Source organism: Anarhichas minor, unplaced genomic scaffold, assembly GCF_050575085.1.
Source record: "Anarhichas minor isolate MPS153535 unplaced genomic scaffold, ASM5057508v1 ptg000012l, whole genome shotgun sequence".
Lineage (NCBI taxonomy): Eukaryota > Metazoa > Chordata > Actinopteri > Perciformes > Anarhichadidae > Anarhichas > Anarhichas minor.
Window position 1 is genome coordinate 3,466,781 of NW_027466458.1, and position 19,054 is coordinate 3,485,834.

General features: G+C 44.1%; 1 protein-coding gene across 2 annotated transcripts in view; it reads left to right on the forward strand.

Moving 5' to 3' along the window:
• The window catches only part of pkn1a (protein kinase N1a), a 41,878-nt gene that overhangs the window by 19,915 nt on the left and 2,909 nt on the right, over positions 1-19,054 (forward strand). The window contains exons 1-20 of one of the 2 annotated variants that reach the window (XM_076090285.1): positions 5,000-5,146; positions 5,835-6,029; positions 7,037-7,142; positions 7,359-7,507; positions 7,925-8,045; positions 11,558-11,703; positions 12,044-12,242; positions 12,503-12,697; positions 13,084-13,193; positions 13,311-13,454; positions 13,768-13,843; positions 14,771-14,906; positions 15,195-15,279; positions 16,155-16,234; positions 16,548-16,623; positions 16,828-16,919; positions 17,167-17,343; positions 18,078-18,140; positions 18,429-18,505; positions 18,597-18,739. In XM_076090285.1, the coding sequence (XP_075946400.1) occupies positions 5,105-5,146; positions 5,835-6,029; positions 7,037-7,142; positions 7,359-7,507; positions 7,925-8,045; positions 11,558-11,703; positions 12,044-12,242; positions 12,503-12,697; positions 13,084-13,193; positions 13,311-13,454; positions 13,768-13,843; positions 14,771-14,906; positions 15,195-15,279; positions 16,155-16,234; positions 16,548-16,623; positions 16,828-16,919; positions 17,167-17,343; positions 18,078-18,140; positions 18,429-18,505; positions 18,597-18,739 (2,412 nt within the window). In that variant the 5' untranslated portion in view covers positions 5,000-5,104. Of the gene's footprint in view, positions 1-4,999; positions 5,147-5,834; positions 6,030-7,036; positions 7,143-7,358; positions 7,508-7,924; positions 8,046-11,557; positions 11,704-12,043; positions 12,243-12,502; positions 12,698-13,083; positions 13,194-13,310; positions 13,455-13,767; positions 13,844-14,770; positions 14,907-15,194; positions 15,280-16,154; positions 16,235-16,547; positions 16,624-16,827; positions 16,920-17,166; positions 17,344-18,077; positions 18,141-18,428; positions 18,506-18,596; positions 18,740-19,054 lie in introns of those variants that run through there. The other variant, XM_076090284.1, reaches the window with a different exon arrangement.

Below are 19,054 nucleotides of genomic sequence, written 5' to 3' on the forward strand. Positions count from 1 at the left end.
TGTGTGGACACTATCGCTGTACTGAGTGGTCATTATCACTCCGTAGGAAAACTCCAGGCATTGTCCTCACAGTGGAGGACATGCTAACACACACGCACAAAATTGCACTTCACCCATGATCTGTCTTGTTCCTCTCCGTCCAGCCCAAGGCTCCCCTACGCTGCTCACACAATCTGATTGAATTAGCCTCGCTTGGCGCCGTTATCTACTGAATTAGCCCGTCATGAGCCTCGGATGAGTCATTCATGCCCCCGTTAGCTGTCTGTCGCGGTCTTTATAGAGTTACACACACCGGGTGACCAACTGAAAGATTGTATCAGCTTTTCTTCTCTTTAATTGCTGAGCTCAGTTCATTTAAGTGGCGTCGGTCTAAGAGACGTGCGTCTTTGTGCATGTATGTCCTACGCCACATACAGAAGCGTGTCGGAACACGTCCTGTTTTCACCTGCTGCTGTTTTCATGTCTTTTAACACGTGTTGTGTTGGAAGTGGCAGGAGACGAGTTCCCACCAACTGAGCTCATGACACGGCCTGAAGGGCGATTGTGACGATCGGCCGCTTTGTTTGGACCAGATATCTTGTTCTTTGTCTCCGGCGTAGTGGCTGTACAGCAGTGGATACTGAGGACCTGTACATATGAATCTCATTAGCAGTGCATACATAGACTGATAGACTAAATCCACGCTGCAACCATAGCATAGAGTCAGAGTCGGGGTCGATCGTAGCTACTGATAGATTTCTCTGTTGAAGTACGATTTATCTTGAAATTGAGATTACGGGTTGTTGTTTTTTTTTAATACATATGTGATAAGAGAGCATTCAAGTTCCCCCTTTTGCATTAAGAACACCAGCACTGTTGCCAAATTGCCCAATCAGAGCCTCGGACATGTCCAATCATTATAAAAGTTATCTAAAATTAAGTAAAAAATATTCGTCCAACATATTTCTATATGAAATAATGTAATGTAAGTACTACAGGATTATGTCTTAGGAACTTAGAACTGGAAATCATTTAAAGCCTAATTGTAGTGAACCAGCTGTCAATATGTTTTTCTTTTTAAAGTTGTGTCAGACTGTCAGTTTCAGTATATTCTAATGAAGGGAGAGGAAGGCCCAATTCATTGGATGTAGCATTATATCTATTCATCGTGGTGACTGCCTAATTATCACACGACTAAGAGTCCACAGCCATGTTTGCATTTAGCTCAAAGCACAACTGTTCCCTCGTACAGCTAATGTCACCATGCGAACATGCTCACAGCGATAATGCTAACATGCTGATGCTAAGCAGGTCTATAGTTCACCATGTTCATTTTAGCACTAAACAAAGTACAGCTGAGGCTGATGGGAATGTCATTATTTTTTAAGTATTTTGTCATAAACCAAAGTGGTGGACCAATTTAACATGGATAAAAACAATAGCCCCAATTATCCAACCACCCAAAATAAGTTGTATCTGCCCAATCAAAACAAAAAAGTAACTTAGTTGTGCTGAAAACCACCCAGTCCATCAACACCGAAGACGTGTCATACACATCTAAGAATAGCAAAGTTCTTAGTAAATACTTGACTGAATTCTTACTCTTTGAGGAGTTTCTTCCATTACTACATTACATTACTGCATCTGTGCTTAAAGTCATAACAATGATGTGGATGAGAGGGCGTGAGCGGAGTAGAAGAACTCAACAACACAACATCCCTCCACCTCAGTTACACAATCAGTTCACCATCTGACACACAATCACTTGGCAGTGAGGCTGTAGCTCAGCAGAGAAACACAACAATCCACAGTTACACCGAAACACTCCGACCTCTTTTAAGCAACAGCAGCTACTCCCAATGTGCTGTAAGGGTAAGCAAACATTTCATCAGTGTCTCTCACAGTGTGGATCACATGCACGCACACTTTACACATGGAGGTGGTGGGTGGAGACGGAGAGGAGTTAAATGTCTTATGTCAAAGTGAAGTCTTGAGGGTAGTCAGTGCCGTGCAATTATGGATGGATTATGGATAGAATTCAGGATTTTGTGTAATCATTATTGTATTAATAGTCTTGACAGTTTTGTTCTCATCCTTAGAGTATGTCAACGTTTTGAATATTTTCGTTCAGCAGTAGATCAATGATTTGTCAAACTGTCCGGAAAGTTTTTGAGGCAATAAGTATTTTTAATTAATTAATTTGTATTTGTTTTGGTTTGCAAAGATCCTAAATCACAGAGTCTTGAGGTTGAGTTTTAAATACCAGATTTTATTAATGAAATGGAAAAAGCATATATGGGACACATAATATTGATATTTGTTCAGTCTACCAGACTTAAATGCCCATACATGAAATGTGTTGACTGTTAAGCCATTACTGCAGCTTCCATCACAGTTGGTAAACAATCCATATTTAGTTGTAAAGCTCTAATGTACTTACGGTATTGGTGTCTGCTTGCTTATAGACGGTAAACTACGCGAGTCTGCTCACTCTGGTCGGCTCAGTCCATCTTTTCAGATTACAGGAAGGAAAACTCCTCGTCTCCAGTCGGTGTCCCCTTTCTTTTCTTATCTGGGCTCACACAGATCTACTGAGGAGTCGAGAGGCATGAGTCAGTTTTATGTGGAAAGACTGAAGACAAACAACATAATGACCTCAAAATGACAGACATAAGTGGTCCACTCGTTCCCTTCCTGTGACAAGAAAACACGGTAATCATTTCCACTGAACCGGACAATTTTCTCAAACTGTAAAGACAAGATTACAAAAAAAAAGAAATCCCATTTATTAATGAAGACTGTGTGTGGAAATGATTAGGGGTGTGTCACCTGTCATTGATGGCTTCCTGTCTTTGGCCAACTCCGGTGACGTCACTGACCTTTCCTTCATCTTCTCCCTTTGTTGGATGTATTAAGAGAGCTGGACTCAACACCAGTGGCCACTCGCCGTCCTGTGACCCAAAAAGCATTTTCCCCATTGACGGGAAACTTCTAACTGAAAACAAGGTCTTGGTCTTAATATTAGGAATTTCCAATTATTAAATATTTCCCAAGAAAAGCTATTTTAAAGTGCATGATGTCATCTTTCGGTATGTACAATGTAGAGGCAAACCAGGAAGTAAAAACATTGGAGCGAATGGGCGCCATTGTTGAAGCCTGTTATCCACTTCTTTTAATGTTTGGGCAGCCATCAGGCAAGCTGCCAGATAACTGCTATTGTTTTGGCCCGCTGACACCTCATCAACTGTCTGTATTCATTTGTAGCTGTGGCACAGTGCTAACTGCTAGCTGTTAACCTCTTCCTGCCTGCAATTTCTTCTCTCTCTCGATTGTGTGATACCTGTGAATGAATAAATATACTGTATGGAGATCATTTCTAATTTTGGGTAAGATGGACATTCACAGCCCAACATTGCACAATGTGAAGGGTCTTTACTAAGATGACAGTTGAAGAAATGTGGTGAAATCTGTAGTCGTCGATCCAAAACTGTGTTTGATCGCACTGCGTCACGTCCTCTGGACGCCAAGACTGTGTGTGTCAAAATTTCTTAATTTTTGGACCAAATTCTAACAATGTGGCTGGTTGGTTTGTAGATGTGGGTCGCACCAGCAACCTTAATGCAGCATGAAATGGGGCATAACACACTGGTCGTGGCCAGCGCAAGATTCTAAGCACCATTTTCATATATGTTTATATTCTAAGCTCTAAAGCTTAAATACCCTGGGAGGACAAATCTATGATTGGCTCTTAATTATGTAACCGTTTGATCTAATGTGCATATAGGGGAACAAAGCCTTTGTCATGTAACACTTAAGAGTAAGTCTCTCTCTCTCCCTTCCCCGTTAATGGGTTGTAGTTGGACGTAGCTAAGCAAGTACATCAATTAGGTCATCAATGTCTGCCCAAAGATAATTGATGCATCTGTTTCGCCAAGCTGACTTCACAACACTTCCAGTCGTCTCCTCCAGAGGAAAAACAGTGCGCGGCACTTTTCTTTGCTTTTAGCTAGATTTGAGAATTCAAATTAATTTAACTGAAACGGTGAAACGGGAGTACACCACCCAAAATCTGTATTAATCACAGGTCTAATAAGTAGCTCAAAGTGTAACATGGCAAAGCTCACCGTTGTGCGTGTAAGTGTATGGAAGATGCTAAAACATTTAGCTTCTTTTTTTCATGTTTTTAAATTTAGGCTTTAAAACGAAAACAAAAATGACAGCAGTTCCAGCGCCGTAGCCAACAGGACGGGTTTATGATCAGAACTCGTGTGTCTCTGTTTGCATATTTAGGTTTCCTTTTACACCATGTTGGTAGAAATCACCATGCGTTCGTTCCATTATCTGACGTGCTTCTGATGACACCTATCCGGCACAGTGTGACGTACAGTTCACCGGTAAGATCGCTGTTATTGTGCAGCGTAATGGCGCTTCAAACCGTCTGCTCGTTTCCCACTTTGGAGGATGATGTTGGAGGCTAGCTTTAGGGGGGCTAACGCCACCCACCACTGTGACTGTATCCCATAGTCTCCGCATAGGGGAAGGGGGAACCACCACTGTGGTTTGCAGATGTGGAGCCCACAGGAAAATAAGAGGTCAAGCAGGCAGCAGAAATGCGTCTCAAGCTTACTCTCTGGCGTTGATCCAATACTTAGAAAACGCATCCTTCCCTGGTTTCCCCTCTCTAGATCATGTCGTTGAACCAAGTGAGACCAAAAAACAGCTGTCACAAAGTCACTTCAAGCCTGATCTGATTAATGGGTGTACAAAGACTTGATGTGGTACAAGCTGACTGCCACAGATCCAGTTCAGGATGTGTCCTTGATGTTTAGAGTTTCTGTCACCCCCCCTTCTCTCTGCGTCTCGCTCTCCACTGACAGCAACAAAATCGCAGAGGAAACAGGAAAGGCCTGAGCAGCTTGGTGTTGGGACGGATATCCTCTTTCGGAGGCGTTGCCCCTCCTCCCTCACTTAACTCTCCCTCTCTTTATCTCTTTTTATCGTTTTCTCCCCCGCCAACCCATTTTGCTCTCAGTGTGGCATTAGCCGTTTGGCCGAGCTCGGGAGCGTACCAAATATTTCTGTTCCTCCGTCGCCCTTTTTCGGGGTCACCGTATCCGAGTGCACTATGTGTTGGCATGGCGACGAGGAGGATGAGGACAGCTCGGAGGTGAAGTGCAGTGGGCTTGTTTGTTTGATTGGTGTGTTCCTGTAATAGTGGGCTGTGTGTGATTAACGACGTCTCTCCTGAAACTTGTGGAGCCCAGTTATTTACTCGTACCAAGTGTGTGTGTGGGTTTAAATTGAGATCTCACCTAGTGGCGAAGCAGCGGTTCATGGGAAAATACTGAAAGAGGACAATGGATGGACAAATGGATTTGTAATCCACTTTGATGTTTGTGTATCGTCTCGATTTTTAGCCCGTTTGTCAGGCCGACTATATTGAAAACAACATTTCTAATGGTATTCCTGAACCTTGAAGCTCTACTTTTAAGCAGTTTGGAGGTTTGTTTTAAAATATTATAAACACCGGCTGAACAAGATTTTTGTCATTCCTCTCTGCTCCTCCTGCTTCCTTTTCTAGCATTCTTATTTCTACCCAACTTTTCCCACCCCCCATCACTATCCTCGCTCCCTCTCTATCTTTCCTCCCATTACAGCTTTATCCAGCTCACCATGTCATCCTCGTCTGTCTATATCACTCACAACACCTCCTCCAACCAGGCTGACTGTGTTGTTCAGTAAGCCTTGTATTGTAAACATTTATATTTTGTTCATAACCACGTCGCCTAACTTCTTTATCCTTTTTTATTTTTTTTGTTTCCTTCCCGCTCTCCCTACCCTGTTCACCCGTCTAGAGTGACTCAGGCGAGCTGTCGGTTCTGGAGCAGCTCGACCTGGACCAGAACTCTGATTTCTCCGATTCCAGCGTGCAGCAGCTTCTGGATGAGCATCGCGAAAAGATCCGCAGAGAGATTCGTAGGGAGCTAAAAATCAAGGAGGGAGCTGAGAACCTACGGAGGGCGACGACTGACAAGAGGAACGCACATCAGGTTTGCCACAGTTACCCTCGGATCCTTAAAGCCTCCAACTCCAGGACGTGTTAGAATCAAATGTCTTATTTTTAGTGTGGAAAAGAGCCAACGGATAATAGATGATCTGAAAGAGCAAAGAGAAAGTCAATGATTTGGCAAAAGGACACTTTACAAGGATACTTAATGTGAGAACGCATCTTCCAGCGACAAAACCATTGAATGTTACATCAGTGCGACTGCAGGAAACCAGTTTAATGACTGGAACAGTGGCTGGTGAGTCAGTCACATACCAGTTCCCAGGACAGCTGCACCAGCTCCGCCTGTTGCTAGAAGTGAACATTAATACTCGAGCAGGTGGAGAGTTAGATGCGTTGCTCACATGCAATTGTGAGCATTAAAGGAGGAGTGATTCTCTAAAGCAAAAAAGTCAGATAGTGTGTTCATCCAACCCCTGTTGGAGTCAAAGCCTCAGTTATCTTATATGATGAGATATGGAGATGTTTTACATCAGGTGATTTGGTTTGCCTGGAACACACCAAGGAATAGACCCAGCCTGTATCATTGTTTGGATTTCTTCTTCTTCTTCTTTTAATATCTGGCAGACCAGGCACGAGAAGTGCATTGCCGTCTCCCACCGCTTTAAAAACTTTGGCAAACCTAAATGCTGTACGTGGGGAAGTGAGATCCCATCCCAAGTGGTCACTGAAAAGTAAACTCATTTGGAGACTCATTCTAATGCCCGGTGTGAACCGACGTACTTGGTGCTTTCCACTTGTGATCGGATCACACAGGACGCACGTCAACGCCAGGCATAGACGGGGCCAGAATGTCAACATCAAAATAGAAAACATCATCGCAACGCCTCAGAAAGTTAGCAGATTGTTGTGGTACATCGAGTACGATGTTGAAGAACAAATGTCTTGTAGAACTGGTTCAAAGTGGAAGGTCTGCTCTCCAGCCTCTCGTGACATTCTTGCGTGTGTTGATCATGATTATGTTTTACCGTATTTTGCACATGCCTGCAGGTGGAAAGCCAGTTGCGTTCTTCGAACCGCAAGCTGGACAACCTGCATGCTCAGCTGCAAGAACTGGATGCTCACATCGTGGTGAAGGGAGGCGAGGAGAACAAAGGTACGCGTGTGAATAAACTGCCCCCCCCCTTTACTGTCAAAATCCCCCTCATCATTTGCTTCCTTTGTCCCCGATATCACCAAGAAAGTTTCAGATGAGTGAGCAGCTTGACATTACGTGAAGTTCCCCAGAGAGTATTTTGACTTTAGGGCGCACCGTGTGAACCGTCATCTTGTTCCTTCTTTTTATATCATCTCTTTCCTTTCCTCCACACAGATGAGTGTCCTCAGTCTCCCGGGGCGGAGAGTCGTAGGTCGGCCCACAAGGACCGCATTGCTGCCCTGGAGAGACAGCTCAACATCGAGCTCAAAGTCAAGCAGGGGGTCGAAAACATGATCCCCATCTACGCTAACGGATCCACCAAGGTACAGGGCACTGGCTAAATCCATACACATCCATATGTGTGTGTGTGTTCATGATCCACAACCTTTACCAATCTGCTGACTCTGATGATCTCTAAATGCATAGGACCCTGGGACACACAAACCCCTCTCCTCCTGCACACACCTCACCCCTCGATTCCTTCAAAAGACCCCCTCCCCCTCTTTTATGCATCACCTTGCCATTTGACCTAGCTCTCATACCTCCACTTCCCTTTCTGTTTCACTGCTGTAAAATACAGATTCAACAGCCATAACAATCAATCAACAGAAGAAGAAGAAAAAAAAAAAAGGGATGAGGGATTCCTCTCTGTTGCTCAAAGTTTTCTAGTATTATGATATTTACCTCCCTGCTTGCCGTCACGTGATTTTTGCTCCCGGCCTCGTCTCTCCTTCAATCAGGATAAGAAGATGCTGCAGACGGCCCAGCAGATGCAGCAGGACAGTAAGACCAAAATTGACATCATCCGCATGCAAATCCGCAAGGCTGTGCAGGCCACCGAGCACAATGACGACACACAGGGTGAGTTCGTTCGGCTGGCTACATGAGCGTATTCAAAGTGTATGCAGCTTACAATGTAGTAATGCAAAACACACTCATGGCACCCTCCCACGTTTCAATAAATCAATGAGGGTTACTCACCTTGGTAGCAGGGTACATTTTGGAAGTGATGACATTTAGAATTTGTTTACAATATTTGGTCAATATTTGGTTGCACCGTGAAAGGTTGGTGCTTTTGGACGTAGTATCGGATGAGTGTAGCCGAGTGTAACCTGTCAAAATCCTGTACGTACAGTACTGAACACTACGCATTAAACTATGGAGCAACAAAAGAATACATGGTAATGATTTTGACCGACATGCAGTAATTATTCCTACCCCGAACCATTTTATTTCACCCGTCAAAGGAAAGTGATCTAAACGGTGTTCACGGTGTGGTTTATGACGGTGGTCAGCTGGCTCTGACGGGACGCTTTTCATCTCTCGGTCTTCTGCACGTCTTTCAGTCTGCAGCTCCAGACAGCAGACTGTAGCAATAACGGATCAATAAAAAGAGCCGGCTCAGTGTTTACTCTCCGCCTTAGTTTTGTGGGGAAGAAGATGAAGAGGACGGACTGATAAAGTGTGTGTGTGCGTGTGCGTGTGTGTGTGTGTGTGTGGGGGGGGACAAATATGTGAGTGAGTTATACAAAGCCTGTGAAATGGCCCACCTGGCCCATTACCACAATCAATCAAATTCACACTGAAAAAATTCAACCCTCCAACAAAAAGGGGCCGGCAGATGAAAAGTCTCTTTCACACACTAAACGCCCGCTCACGCACTCGCAGTACAGTATTATTGTGAGCACAAACAGGTGATCGCATGTATTAAAGGAAGTGTGGTCGTTGCGCTTCAAGGTGCGATCAAACGAACAAATGCGATGTCCTGTTCCCTGTCTCTTCTGTCTGACACACACTCGCATTATGTGCTGTGGCAGAGCGATCCACACCATTTCTGGGCAGGTGAATGAGTTGCTGTAGCCCGGTGGGTGTTGTGGACCGTCGTGGCTCCTTTGCTGGGAAAAATTGGGCAGATTGATTACCACCACCAGAGGGGGAGGGTTTGGTAAAATGCAGGGAGGGAGCAGTGGGAGGGGATAGAAGTAAAATGGAGATTATAAGGATATTTCCGTATTCCCTTTGGGGCCATATATTTGTTACTGCTCATGACGGACTGAGGCAGCCGATGGCTAATAAGAAAGTGGGCTTTTAAGGGAAAGAAGATAATGGCCATTTGGATGGATGGTCACTCTGAAGGGCTGTACTTTATCCCCTGGTGTCCTCTAAGTGGAAAACCTACTGTGTTTTTAATGACTTCAAGTTCCTTCCACTGCTGTAACGTGATAAAGATAGTTCAATTCTCCACCGAAGTCTGCATATGTGGGGGGGGGGGGGGGGATTCCTGCAAAGCCTCCAGATGGATCCACATGTGAAGTCTGATTTTATAAAAAAAAAACAAATAAAATTACCTCACCTCAAGTGATGTTTTTGATTTTGATTTTGAGGGTGTGGAGTTAGAAAGAGGCGAGCTCACCAGACCTCTGTAGCTGCTCCTCATCTCCGATTGAGGCCAGCTAGCAACTCGAGGCTACGTTAGCCGCGTCAAGCACAACATACCTGAATCTCTTACCGAAACCGTCTGTGGTTGGGGTGCATTGTGGGTGATGTACGCGCCCGGTTTTGGCAAAGATAGAACGACCGGTTCTGCTGCGTCGAAGTGGATCCTTTTTGTTCATCGTGAATCCGACAGTGTTACTGGAGTGCAATGCTAAACTTTAACCTCTATTATCTGTAAATACATTGACTGTAAAGTGTCTTTCTGTACAGGTATTTTATTTCCCGTAACGGTAACCTCAATGTAACTCTCTAAATATACTTCAACATTTGGATTTTCTTCTTTTGTGCCGGTGTCACACATCTTTCTCTCTCTCTCTTTCTCCTTTAAATCTTACACACTCGCACAGGGGTTGTGTGTGTATAGTGTACACAGACAGTCTCCAGGCACCACACCCGGTGGAGGGGTCATCTAGCAGGGTCTGGGCTCCAGGCAGAACACCTTATTAGGAGATAAAAGCATCCACATCCATCTCCACCCCTGGCTCCCCCTTTTTTCCTCTCTCTCTCTCTCTCCTCCTGTCGCATGCAGAGCTTTGAGCAACCCATAAGTCATAAAAAAAGAATCTTTTTTTAATCACTCTTTGTTCTTGTGTCCTTCCTCTTCACTTACCTGGCATTACAAAGTCAAAAGCACATATTTTTGAATGCTATTTATCCTAATGTCCTCGTTATCTCGCCTCTCCTCATCTGTGTGTTCCATTGTGTTCGTCGCCCACTGTGAAAGGCCGCTGCTGTGACATTAAGCTAACCGCTTAGCTGTAATTGTGCTTCACGGGTTTAACTCAGAGACTGACCCCAATGTCTGTTTTTCCAAATGAGGGAGCTCGAGTATGTTTTTTAGACTGATGGCATTGCACCTTATCTTTCGGCTCTGATCTGGCTTCTGTTATCATTTCTCTCCATTTAGAGGGTGAAATAGCTAATTGTCAGTGTTTTATCAGCGGCATTCGTTGCATTTTGAAGTAGCTTTTAGTTTACAGTGAAGGACTGAAAATATTATTACTATGACAACATATACAATACATATATAATACATACATATGTAATGTTTCTCCTGTAGCTTGTAAGCAGGTCTTTATTTATTAAACCATTTGAAGTGATGGCACGTTTTTTCTATTAACTTTATCATGATCAGATAGGTGGCTTCTTCACTACAATATTCATGTTATAATATTATTTTTTTTGTTATATTTTTATTTAATTATTATAACATTAAATTAAATGATATTATATTATAGTTATATTGTACACTTTCCATTTCAAACATCTTTCTAATTAAAGGTAGCTGTAACCTGTGGCGAAAACAGGAAATATTAAAGATATTTCATTCTGGACAACAAGCTGTTATTGCTAAAATAAATCCTATGAAATCTTATTTAAGTATGTGAGCTATCACTCATTGTTAGTTAAGAAAAACAAGCATCCAATATGATTTATTTTAAATCTTAAATCTCAGAAAAAAGGAAACAAACAGAATGAAATTAATATTTTGTATTATTGCTCTGTTTGCTTTTAGAGATGGGAATGACAAAGCCATTTGGAAAGAGAGGTTGGAACTAAAGTTAATGTTGTTTACTGTGGAACACTCAGAGATGGCCCCCTCCAGGCGCTGCTAATGTTTTCTTTGTCTGGCTCTTGTGTAATGCATGACATGCATCGAGGCATTAACCTAACTCCGTATGCTCAGGGGAGTTGCACGCTGCTGCCAATACAAAAGTCCGTTGTCTCAGCGTGCTCCTGACAACATCGAACTATGGAATAAAACTGAATAATAGTTGCAGGTTGGATGAATGCGGCGTCTCAATGCATCACAGCCTCAGCTGTATTGTGTGAAGTCCTCTACTTACTAATGCAATGTGTCCGTCCAAACACTGCAGGTAACCAGGACGACTGTGCGATGGAGCTGCGCATAGAAGAGCTGAGGCATCACTACAGAGTGGAGCATGCTGTTGTTGAGGGGGCCAAAAATGTGCTGAGGCTCCTGGGGGCCAGCAAGGTCCAGGACAAGAAAGCCCTGTCTGAGGTTAGACTGGACGCACACACACACACACACACACACACACACACACACACACACACACACACACACACATATCCTGCAATCCCTTCCACACGCACACCCTGTTCTTTCAGCCATGAAGTGTGCCGTTACAAGCAAACATTAAGCTGTATTCTTGTGCAGTGTATTTTGGGCCACTTTACCGGACATTTCTAACGGATTGTTACACCAATGCTCTTGTTTTCATTGTTATAATATGACAGCAGGGATGGATTGTGCGGGCTATGAGATTGGATGGGGAGGTAATCGCTTGCGTAACGTCGCCGAGCGTGTTTTAATGATGCTCTGTGTCGATGCCCTGCAGGCGCAGTCTCGTCTGAGCGAGGCGTCTCAGCGCTTGGACCTGCTGAGGGACTCTCTGGACCAGCGTCTGGCAGAGCTGCCCGAGGACCATCCCAAGGCGAGTGTCATCAAAGAGGAGCTGGTTCTGGCCTCCTCTCGCCATGGCGCCCCTTACCCCCACAACCAGTACAGCACGCTCAACAAGCCCTCGCCTCTCACTGGTAATTGACACAAAGCAAAACCGCGCGAGACGATGTCGAGCAAAAAAGACCAAGGACTTTGGGAGATATTGTATCTAGTGCGAGTGAATGTGCTGTGACTATTTGTGGAAGAGGGCGTAAGCTTTTGCAAGTGCGCGTGATATTTGTAAATCACACATTTTTTCAGTCTTGAATTTTTCACTAATATATTCATGTGGCCTCTGGGTGTTTTTGGCCCTCGTCGTTGGTTGTGCCTGAATGGTTCCCCTGTGTGTCTCTAGGTAGCTTACAGGTGCAGGTGCTGGGCTGCGTGGGGTTGTTGGAGGTGGTCCCCGGTCGCAATAAAGGGGCAGCCGTCATGCTGCCCTGCTACAGCCCCGGAGACACCAGGTCCTTCATGAGAGGCAGCAAGGGACTCTACGGCCGGAGCGGCTCGGTCAGCGGGAAGACGCCCAGCAAGACAGACGAGCTCTCGTGTAAGTGGACGTATGAATGCGTGTGTGCGTCTCATCACAAATAGTGTAAAACAAACAGCACAATGTAGCAAATCTATATTTAGTATATCAAATTACTATCACGATCACTTTAGGTTGGGGAGGTTAGGTACTGTGGGTCAGTGCTCACACATAATGGCGCAGCAACATCAGCAAATTGAGCTGACTTGCTTCAATACCCTGAGCAGACCATTCACAGATGGCTTTTTTAAAGTCTTGCACTTTCCCCGAGGAAATTAATGACGATCATTAATCAATACTTAAATTGTATTATTGCAGCGTGAGCATATGGTAGCGTTCATGTTTTTTTTTAGTGGTCAGGGCTAAAGGGCCAGGTTCTGAATAGGAATGTGTGTGTTTGTGTGTAGCTGAGGTGAGTGCTGTGCTGAAGCTGGATAACGGTGTTGTGGGCCAGACACTCTGGAGGACTGTGGGAGAGCAGGCTTGGGACCAGACCTTCACTGTGGAGCTGGAAAGGGTCAGTACACACACACACACACACACACACACACACACACACAAATGCATTGAGTGCATTTAATCATCCATTTAGTAAAACTGCCGCTGCTGTTGTCACCGTGTGTTTGTGTTTCAGTCGAGGGAGATGGAGATAGCAGTCTACTGGAAGGACTACCGCTCGTTGTGTGCTCTGAAGTACCTGAAGCTGGAGGAGTTCCTGGACAACCAGAAACACAGAGTTCAGCTGGAGCTGGAGCCTCAGGGTCTGCTGCTTGCCGAGGTACGCTCACGCTCACACTCACACTCACTCACACTCACCTTGACAAAAACTGTAACAAAGAAATGGGAACAGGAACAGCCACACACAAAGGTAGACATAGGTGTCTTTGCATACATGACACCCGTCAACACAGCTGTGCCATGCACCTGTCCTGAAAAACACTGCTTTGATATACTTGAAAGGTTCAATCGTCTGAGTGTGATGTCTGAAAATAAAATGTGGACGTGTAGTTTCCATGTTTCATGCGTGTGTGTGTGTGTGTGTGTGTGTGTGTGTGTGTGTGTGTGTGTGTGTGTGTGTGTGTGTTGTACAGGTGACCTTCTTCAACCCGGTCATTGAGAGAGTTCCTCGTCTCCAGAGGCAGAAGAAGGTCTTTTCTAAGCAGCAAGGTGAGGAAACACAGAAAAATATGCTGATTTATGGAATAATATTTTCTTTCTACACTGCAGTCTTAGTACAGTTCAAAGACTTTAAAATGAACGATCAGCATTTGTGCAGAAACGTTATCTTAATGAGAAAATGAACAAAAGGAGAGAAACACTTCTGTTACTCGGGACACTATTTCCTTTTAGACCACAGCACCACCTAGTGGTGAATTAATCATCTCGCGTCTTCATGATGATGACAACTTTATTTATGAAGCACTTACAGAAACAAAGATAGGAAGTCCTTCGCTTCAACGAGATGTAGAGCAGAGATATTAAAAACCACATAAAGGAGAAACGATTCATCCAAAACCTGGACACTGATGTGAAGGACTACTCGCTCTCTTTGTGAGGATCAAGGAGGTTTTGGAATATGATTTAATTTCACGAGCGTATTCCTGACTGTTATGAATTCCCTTGGGACTTTTACATCCCTTTTTAAGATTTCTAGTATCTGAAAAACAATGAACACACCATGAAGGAAGAAGAATCTGTTTCACTGAATCTTACGGCCAAATTGGTATTCACATACAAGCAATTAAAACGTATTAAGAGAAAATAAAAATCACAGCCAAGTGGCCGACTGCAAAAGCTTAGTAAAATAAATATAGAATAGAAAAATGTACAATAAAATATCACAGTTCACAGTATAGAGAATATGTGCAATGTACAGAGATAATAGTCCAAAAGATGTTCACGTAACAAAGACGGATGTTAAACATTTAGGTTAAAGAAGGAGTTGGCAACAAGTCGGGAATTTAAAAAAAAATTTAAATCTAAAATTGTAATCCGAGCTATCTACAAAGTTCGCCTTAAACTCTCTCTAGAGAAATGCTCCGCCCTGCCAGACATGCGTCGCTGACTCCAGTGTGTTTGTTGGTGCGTTTCCAGGCAAGGCATTCCTTCGAGCTCGTCAGATGAACGTGGACATCGGGACGTGGGTGAGGCTGCTTCGAAACGCCATTCCCACGGTCAACAACTCGGGAACCTACAGTCCCAACGCACACAGCCAGACACTCAACTCCGGGTGAGACACACACAAAGTGCATAAGCCACACAGATGCACACACTCCACTTCCCTGCACTGGAGAGACGCTCTTCATCCACGTTTGACAGCCATCAATCAGACTTTTCTGTCGAGCGCAGCAGCATTCCTCGAACCTTTTCCCCTGGTGTTTCCTGGCAAAGTGTAAAGCACGTGATGCTTTCTCTGCCCCCTCGTCTAACTGCCCTCTTGTGTTTGTCCCTGTCCATTTGTCTCGTGTGCATCGCCGTGTTGGTCTGTTTGTCTGTGTCTGTGTGAATGTTTTTTCAGGGAGTTCTCATTGGAGAAGCTGAGTTTGGACAGCGACTCTCCGATAAGAGGCGATTTCAAGAGAGACGCGGACGCAAACACCCCGGTGAGACAGATGGAGGGGAGAGGAAGCCCGGGAAATGGGGGGGGGGGGGGGGGGGTGGTGTGTGTGTGTGTGTGTGTGTGTGTGTGTGTGTGTGTGTGTGTGTGTGTGTGTGTGTGTGTGTGTGTGTGTGGTCTATTGTAGTAAAACCACTCTGTTGGCTGTGGGATGAAGGGTCTCTCTATATTTAGTCGCGATCCACGAAAACACTGAGATATTACTTTAATCAGTAAATAATGTAATGATACACAATCCACTCCATAATAATTACAATTTAGGTCAAGTTTGGACTTTATTTTGAAACTAGCAAGACATTTTGACCTAAAGTCATTTGGGAAAATTGCTAAGATGTCATTCGATGTGCTCCGAAACAGCTGTTCAATGTAGCCGTTTCCATAATGCTGCGGTCATGTCATATCAGAGTCATCGTAACTTAACTTGTAAATTGTGTTCATGTCCGCATCTGTGCTGTGAATGTGATTTGGAATTTTCTGAAAGCTCCGATGTATCCAACTTAATAGAGTACAAGTGCCTAAAAACCAAACATGGACGTGCAATGAAATTAAACCCACGTCTAGTAGATGCTGTTTAATAATGTCAGTGCACAGCATCTTTAACCCTCACACAACCACTTAGCAACGATGCAGCTCTCTTTCATTCGTCTGATGACGTGAGCGCCTACAAGTCGTCCCACAGCTGATGTGACACGTTCTGCACCAGACAGACGCAAAGCGAACCCCGCTCCCTGGAAGGCTGCTTGTGTGTCTCGTCCGTCACAAAATCACCATCGTGTCTCTTGACCTCCATTATCTCGCTGTCTCTTCGTGTCTCTCTGTCTCTTTTCCTTCGTGTCCCTTTCCTCGCATGTCCCTCCTCAGGACCGACTGCCAGTCATCGAGCCCTTCTCCCCCCCAGACCTCACCCCCGAGTGCCCTGTCCGAACCCCATCTGTTGGCAGGTACACACATGAACAATGTATCTTTATGAGTTTCTTTTTTGTATCTTATCCACATCATATATATATTTGACTATAATTACTGTAACACTGTCCTTTAGTCTGATATTGTGTGTTTATACTCTTCTTTATATTCTATACTTGTCTGTATAAGTTGTTTTCACGGAGGACATTTTGACTTAAAAGCCCAGCTGTAAATGACAAACATAAATGATGTATGCCATGACAAATGATGCCGTCATGTAAGATTTTCAATCTTGTTTTCTGTATTTTGGTATTTACTCTAAATGTTCCTGCTGTGTGTCCGTCTCTCCAGTAAGCAGAGGAAAGGTCCTCTGTCTCTCCAGGACTTCCGGCTGATTGCTGTGTTGGGCAGGGGACACTTTGGGAAGGTAGTTTGCCAAAGGCCTTGTTGGTTGTTTTTAAAACACCTGCTGAAAAAGGGTCAGACCTTATTGCACAACATTCATTCATTTAAGAGAGTTTTAATTCCTCTTCCACATTAAATGCATGTCTAGAAGCCCGTAGTTCACTCTGTACAGGTTGTGTACGTTTTGAAACAGACCTGAGTTGTTGCTGCATGTGTTCGTCTCCAGGTGTTGTTGTCAGAATACAAGAAGACGGGCACGATGTACGCCATCAAAGCCCTGAAGAAAGGAGATATCGTTTCTCGCGATGAGGTGGAAAGGTGTGTGACTGGATCTCTTGAATCACCATGATTACAGTTCATTTGGGGGATGAGTGTACGTGTCTCATCAACCCAAAATAAACACACTCTTGTTTTTCTCTCCAATCTTTTTACTCTCCTCCCCACAATCCTTAATTTTTCTCTCATCTTCTGCATTCTCCCGTCTTCTTTGTCTCTCTCCCCTCCACTCTTACTCGCCTCCTTCTCTTGTTCACTTCATTTTGCCTCCTCCTCCTCCCTCCTGCAGTCTAATGTGCGAGAAGCGCATCTTTGAGGTTGTGAACCTGTCGCACCATCCCTTCCTGGTCAACCTGTTTGCGTGCTTCCAGACTCCAGAGCACGTGTGTTTCGTTATGGAGTACACAGCAGGAGGCGACCTGATGATGCACATCCATACAGACGTCTTCACCGAGCCGCGAGCCGTGTACGTAAAGTCTGCATATACGTGTGTGTTTGAGAAAGAGACGATGCTAAATAGAGCCTTAATGATTGTGATAAGTGTGTCTGTAAACACACTTTGCATATCCCGTAAAGCCCTGATGGCAGGTTAGACGAGTTTAATCATTTTCAGGGCTTTTTAAGTGTGTGAATTACTTTAAATCCCAAAGAACTCAAAGTTTCTTAAGCAAGGAACACTGTCCAGGAAAAGTGAAAAGTGCATTCGATCCTAAAATGATCTTAACTTTGGATAATAGCCACTTAATTTGTCTTACTGAGACATTTGTCAATGTTTACATGCGAGTGGGTTTAAAAGACGCTTATAACGGTGGTATTGTATTGAACTGCATCATACTAAAAGGTGTTTCTAGTATTTTGTTCTTCCCCTGTATATAGAATATAATACAAACATTCAAATCTCATTAAAGGCCCTTCACAGCCCACAGGTGTTTTCCATTATTCTGTCCGTTAGCGCAGGGCCTTTTGAGGAATGAAAGAAAAGCCTGGTTTATAAATCAGTTCAGTTTCGTCCTTCTCAGTAAACATGACCAAAACCAAAAGCCTACAACTTTGATATTAAAGACCTGGTGGCGGTGGGAGTAGTCGTAGTGGTGTGTCCATTTTTGTTCCCATTTGTTCAGTTTTGTACTCATTATGGGGTTAACGTTTTATCGCCTCTCCTTGCAGGTTAGTAATAACGTTTCTTTGGTTTGACTTTAGGTTTTATGCAGCCTGCGTAGTTCTTGGACTTCAGTTCCTCCATGAGCATAAGATTGTGTACAGGTGAGTGGACGCCGCACGAGCCTGTTTCCTCACGCGATAGTTGGGGTGTAGAAAACACATCTATGTCTACTGAAGAGAAACAAAACAACACTTATCCAAATCTGTTTATAGAAGCTCTCAACATAATACTTGCTAGACATTAGCATGCTAATGTTAGCGGTTAAAAAGCCTCACTGAGAAGCATGACTTTACTGAACTCTTTTAAACTTTACTCTCAGCTGTGCTTGTTGAATTACTGCAAAGACACACTAATTCTCAGCTACATCTTTAATGCTCTTTCTCATTCAGAGACCTCAAGCTTGACAACCTGCTGCTAGACACCGACGGTTATGTCAAGATCGCCGACTTTGGACTGTGTAAAGAAGGTGGAGATCGATGTTACTGATAGATGAGCTTGTTTTTTTTTCTCTTTTTTCTTCTTTAAAACGGTTTCATGTTTCTGCCTCGTGTCTGTAGGAATGGGCTTTGGGGACCGCACCAGTACCTTCTGTGGGACTCCAGAGTTCTTGGCCCCAGAGGTCCTAACGGACACATCCTACACCAGGGCAGTAGACTGGTGGGGGCTGGGGGTCCTCATCTATGAAATGTTGGTGGGAGAGGTGAGGATTAGCACACACTCGCATACACAACGTTCTTACACTGTCTGTGGTGTGACAGCTGAACGAAGCTTTGTTTGAGCACACATTACAAACTGGTTAGTTTACTAGTGAATTCATTTAATTCATCCAGTATCATCCCACTGTCTCCATACGTTTCCTATTACTGTAAACCAGTGATCCTCAACTTATGGCCCACGGGGAGGATTCTCCAAATCCTCTGACAGGGGTCCGGCCTGTGTTTATGAATCATTCCAACATTTTAGTAATTAAGTGTTAATGTTATAGAAACTTTTTCAAATGTGACCAAAGCATTTA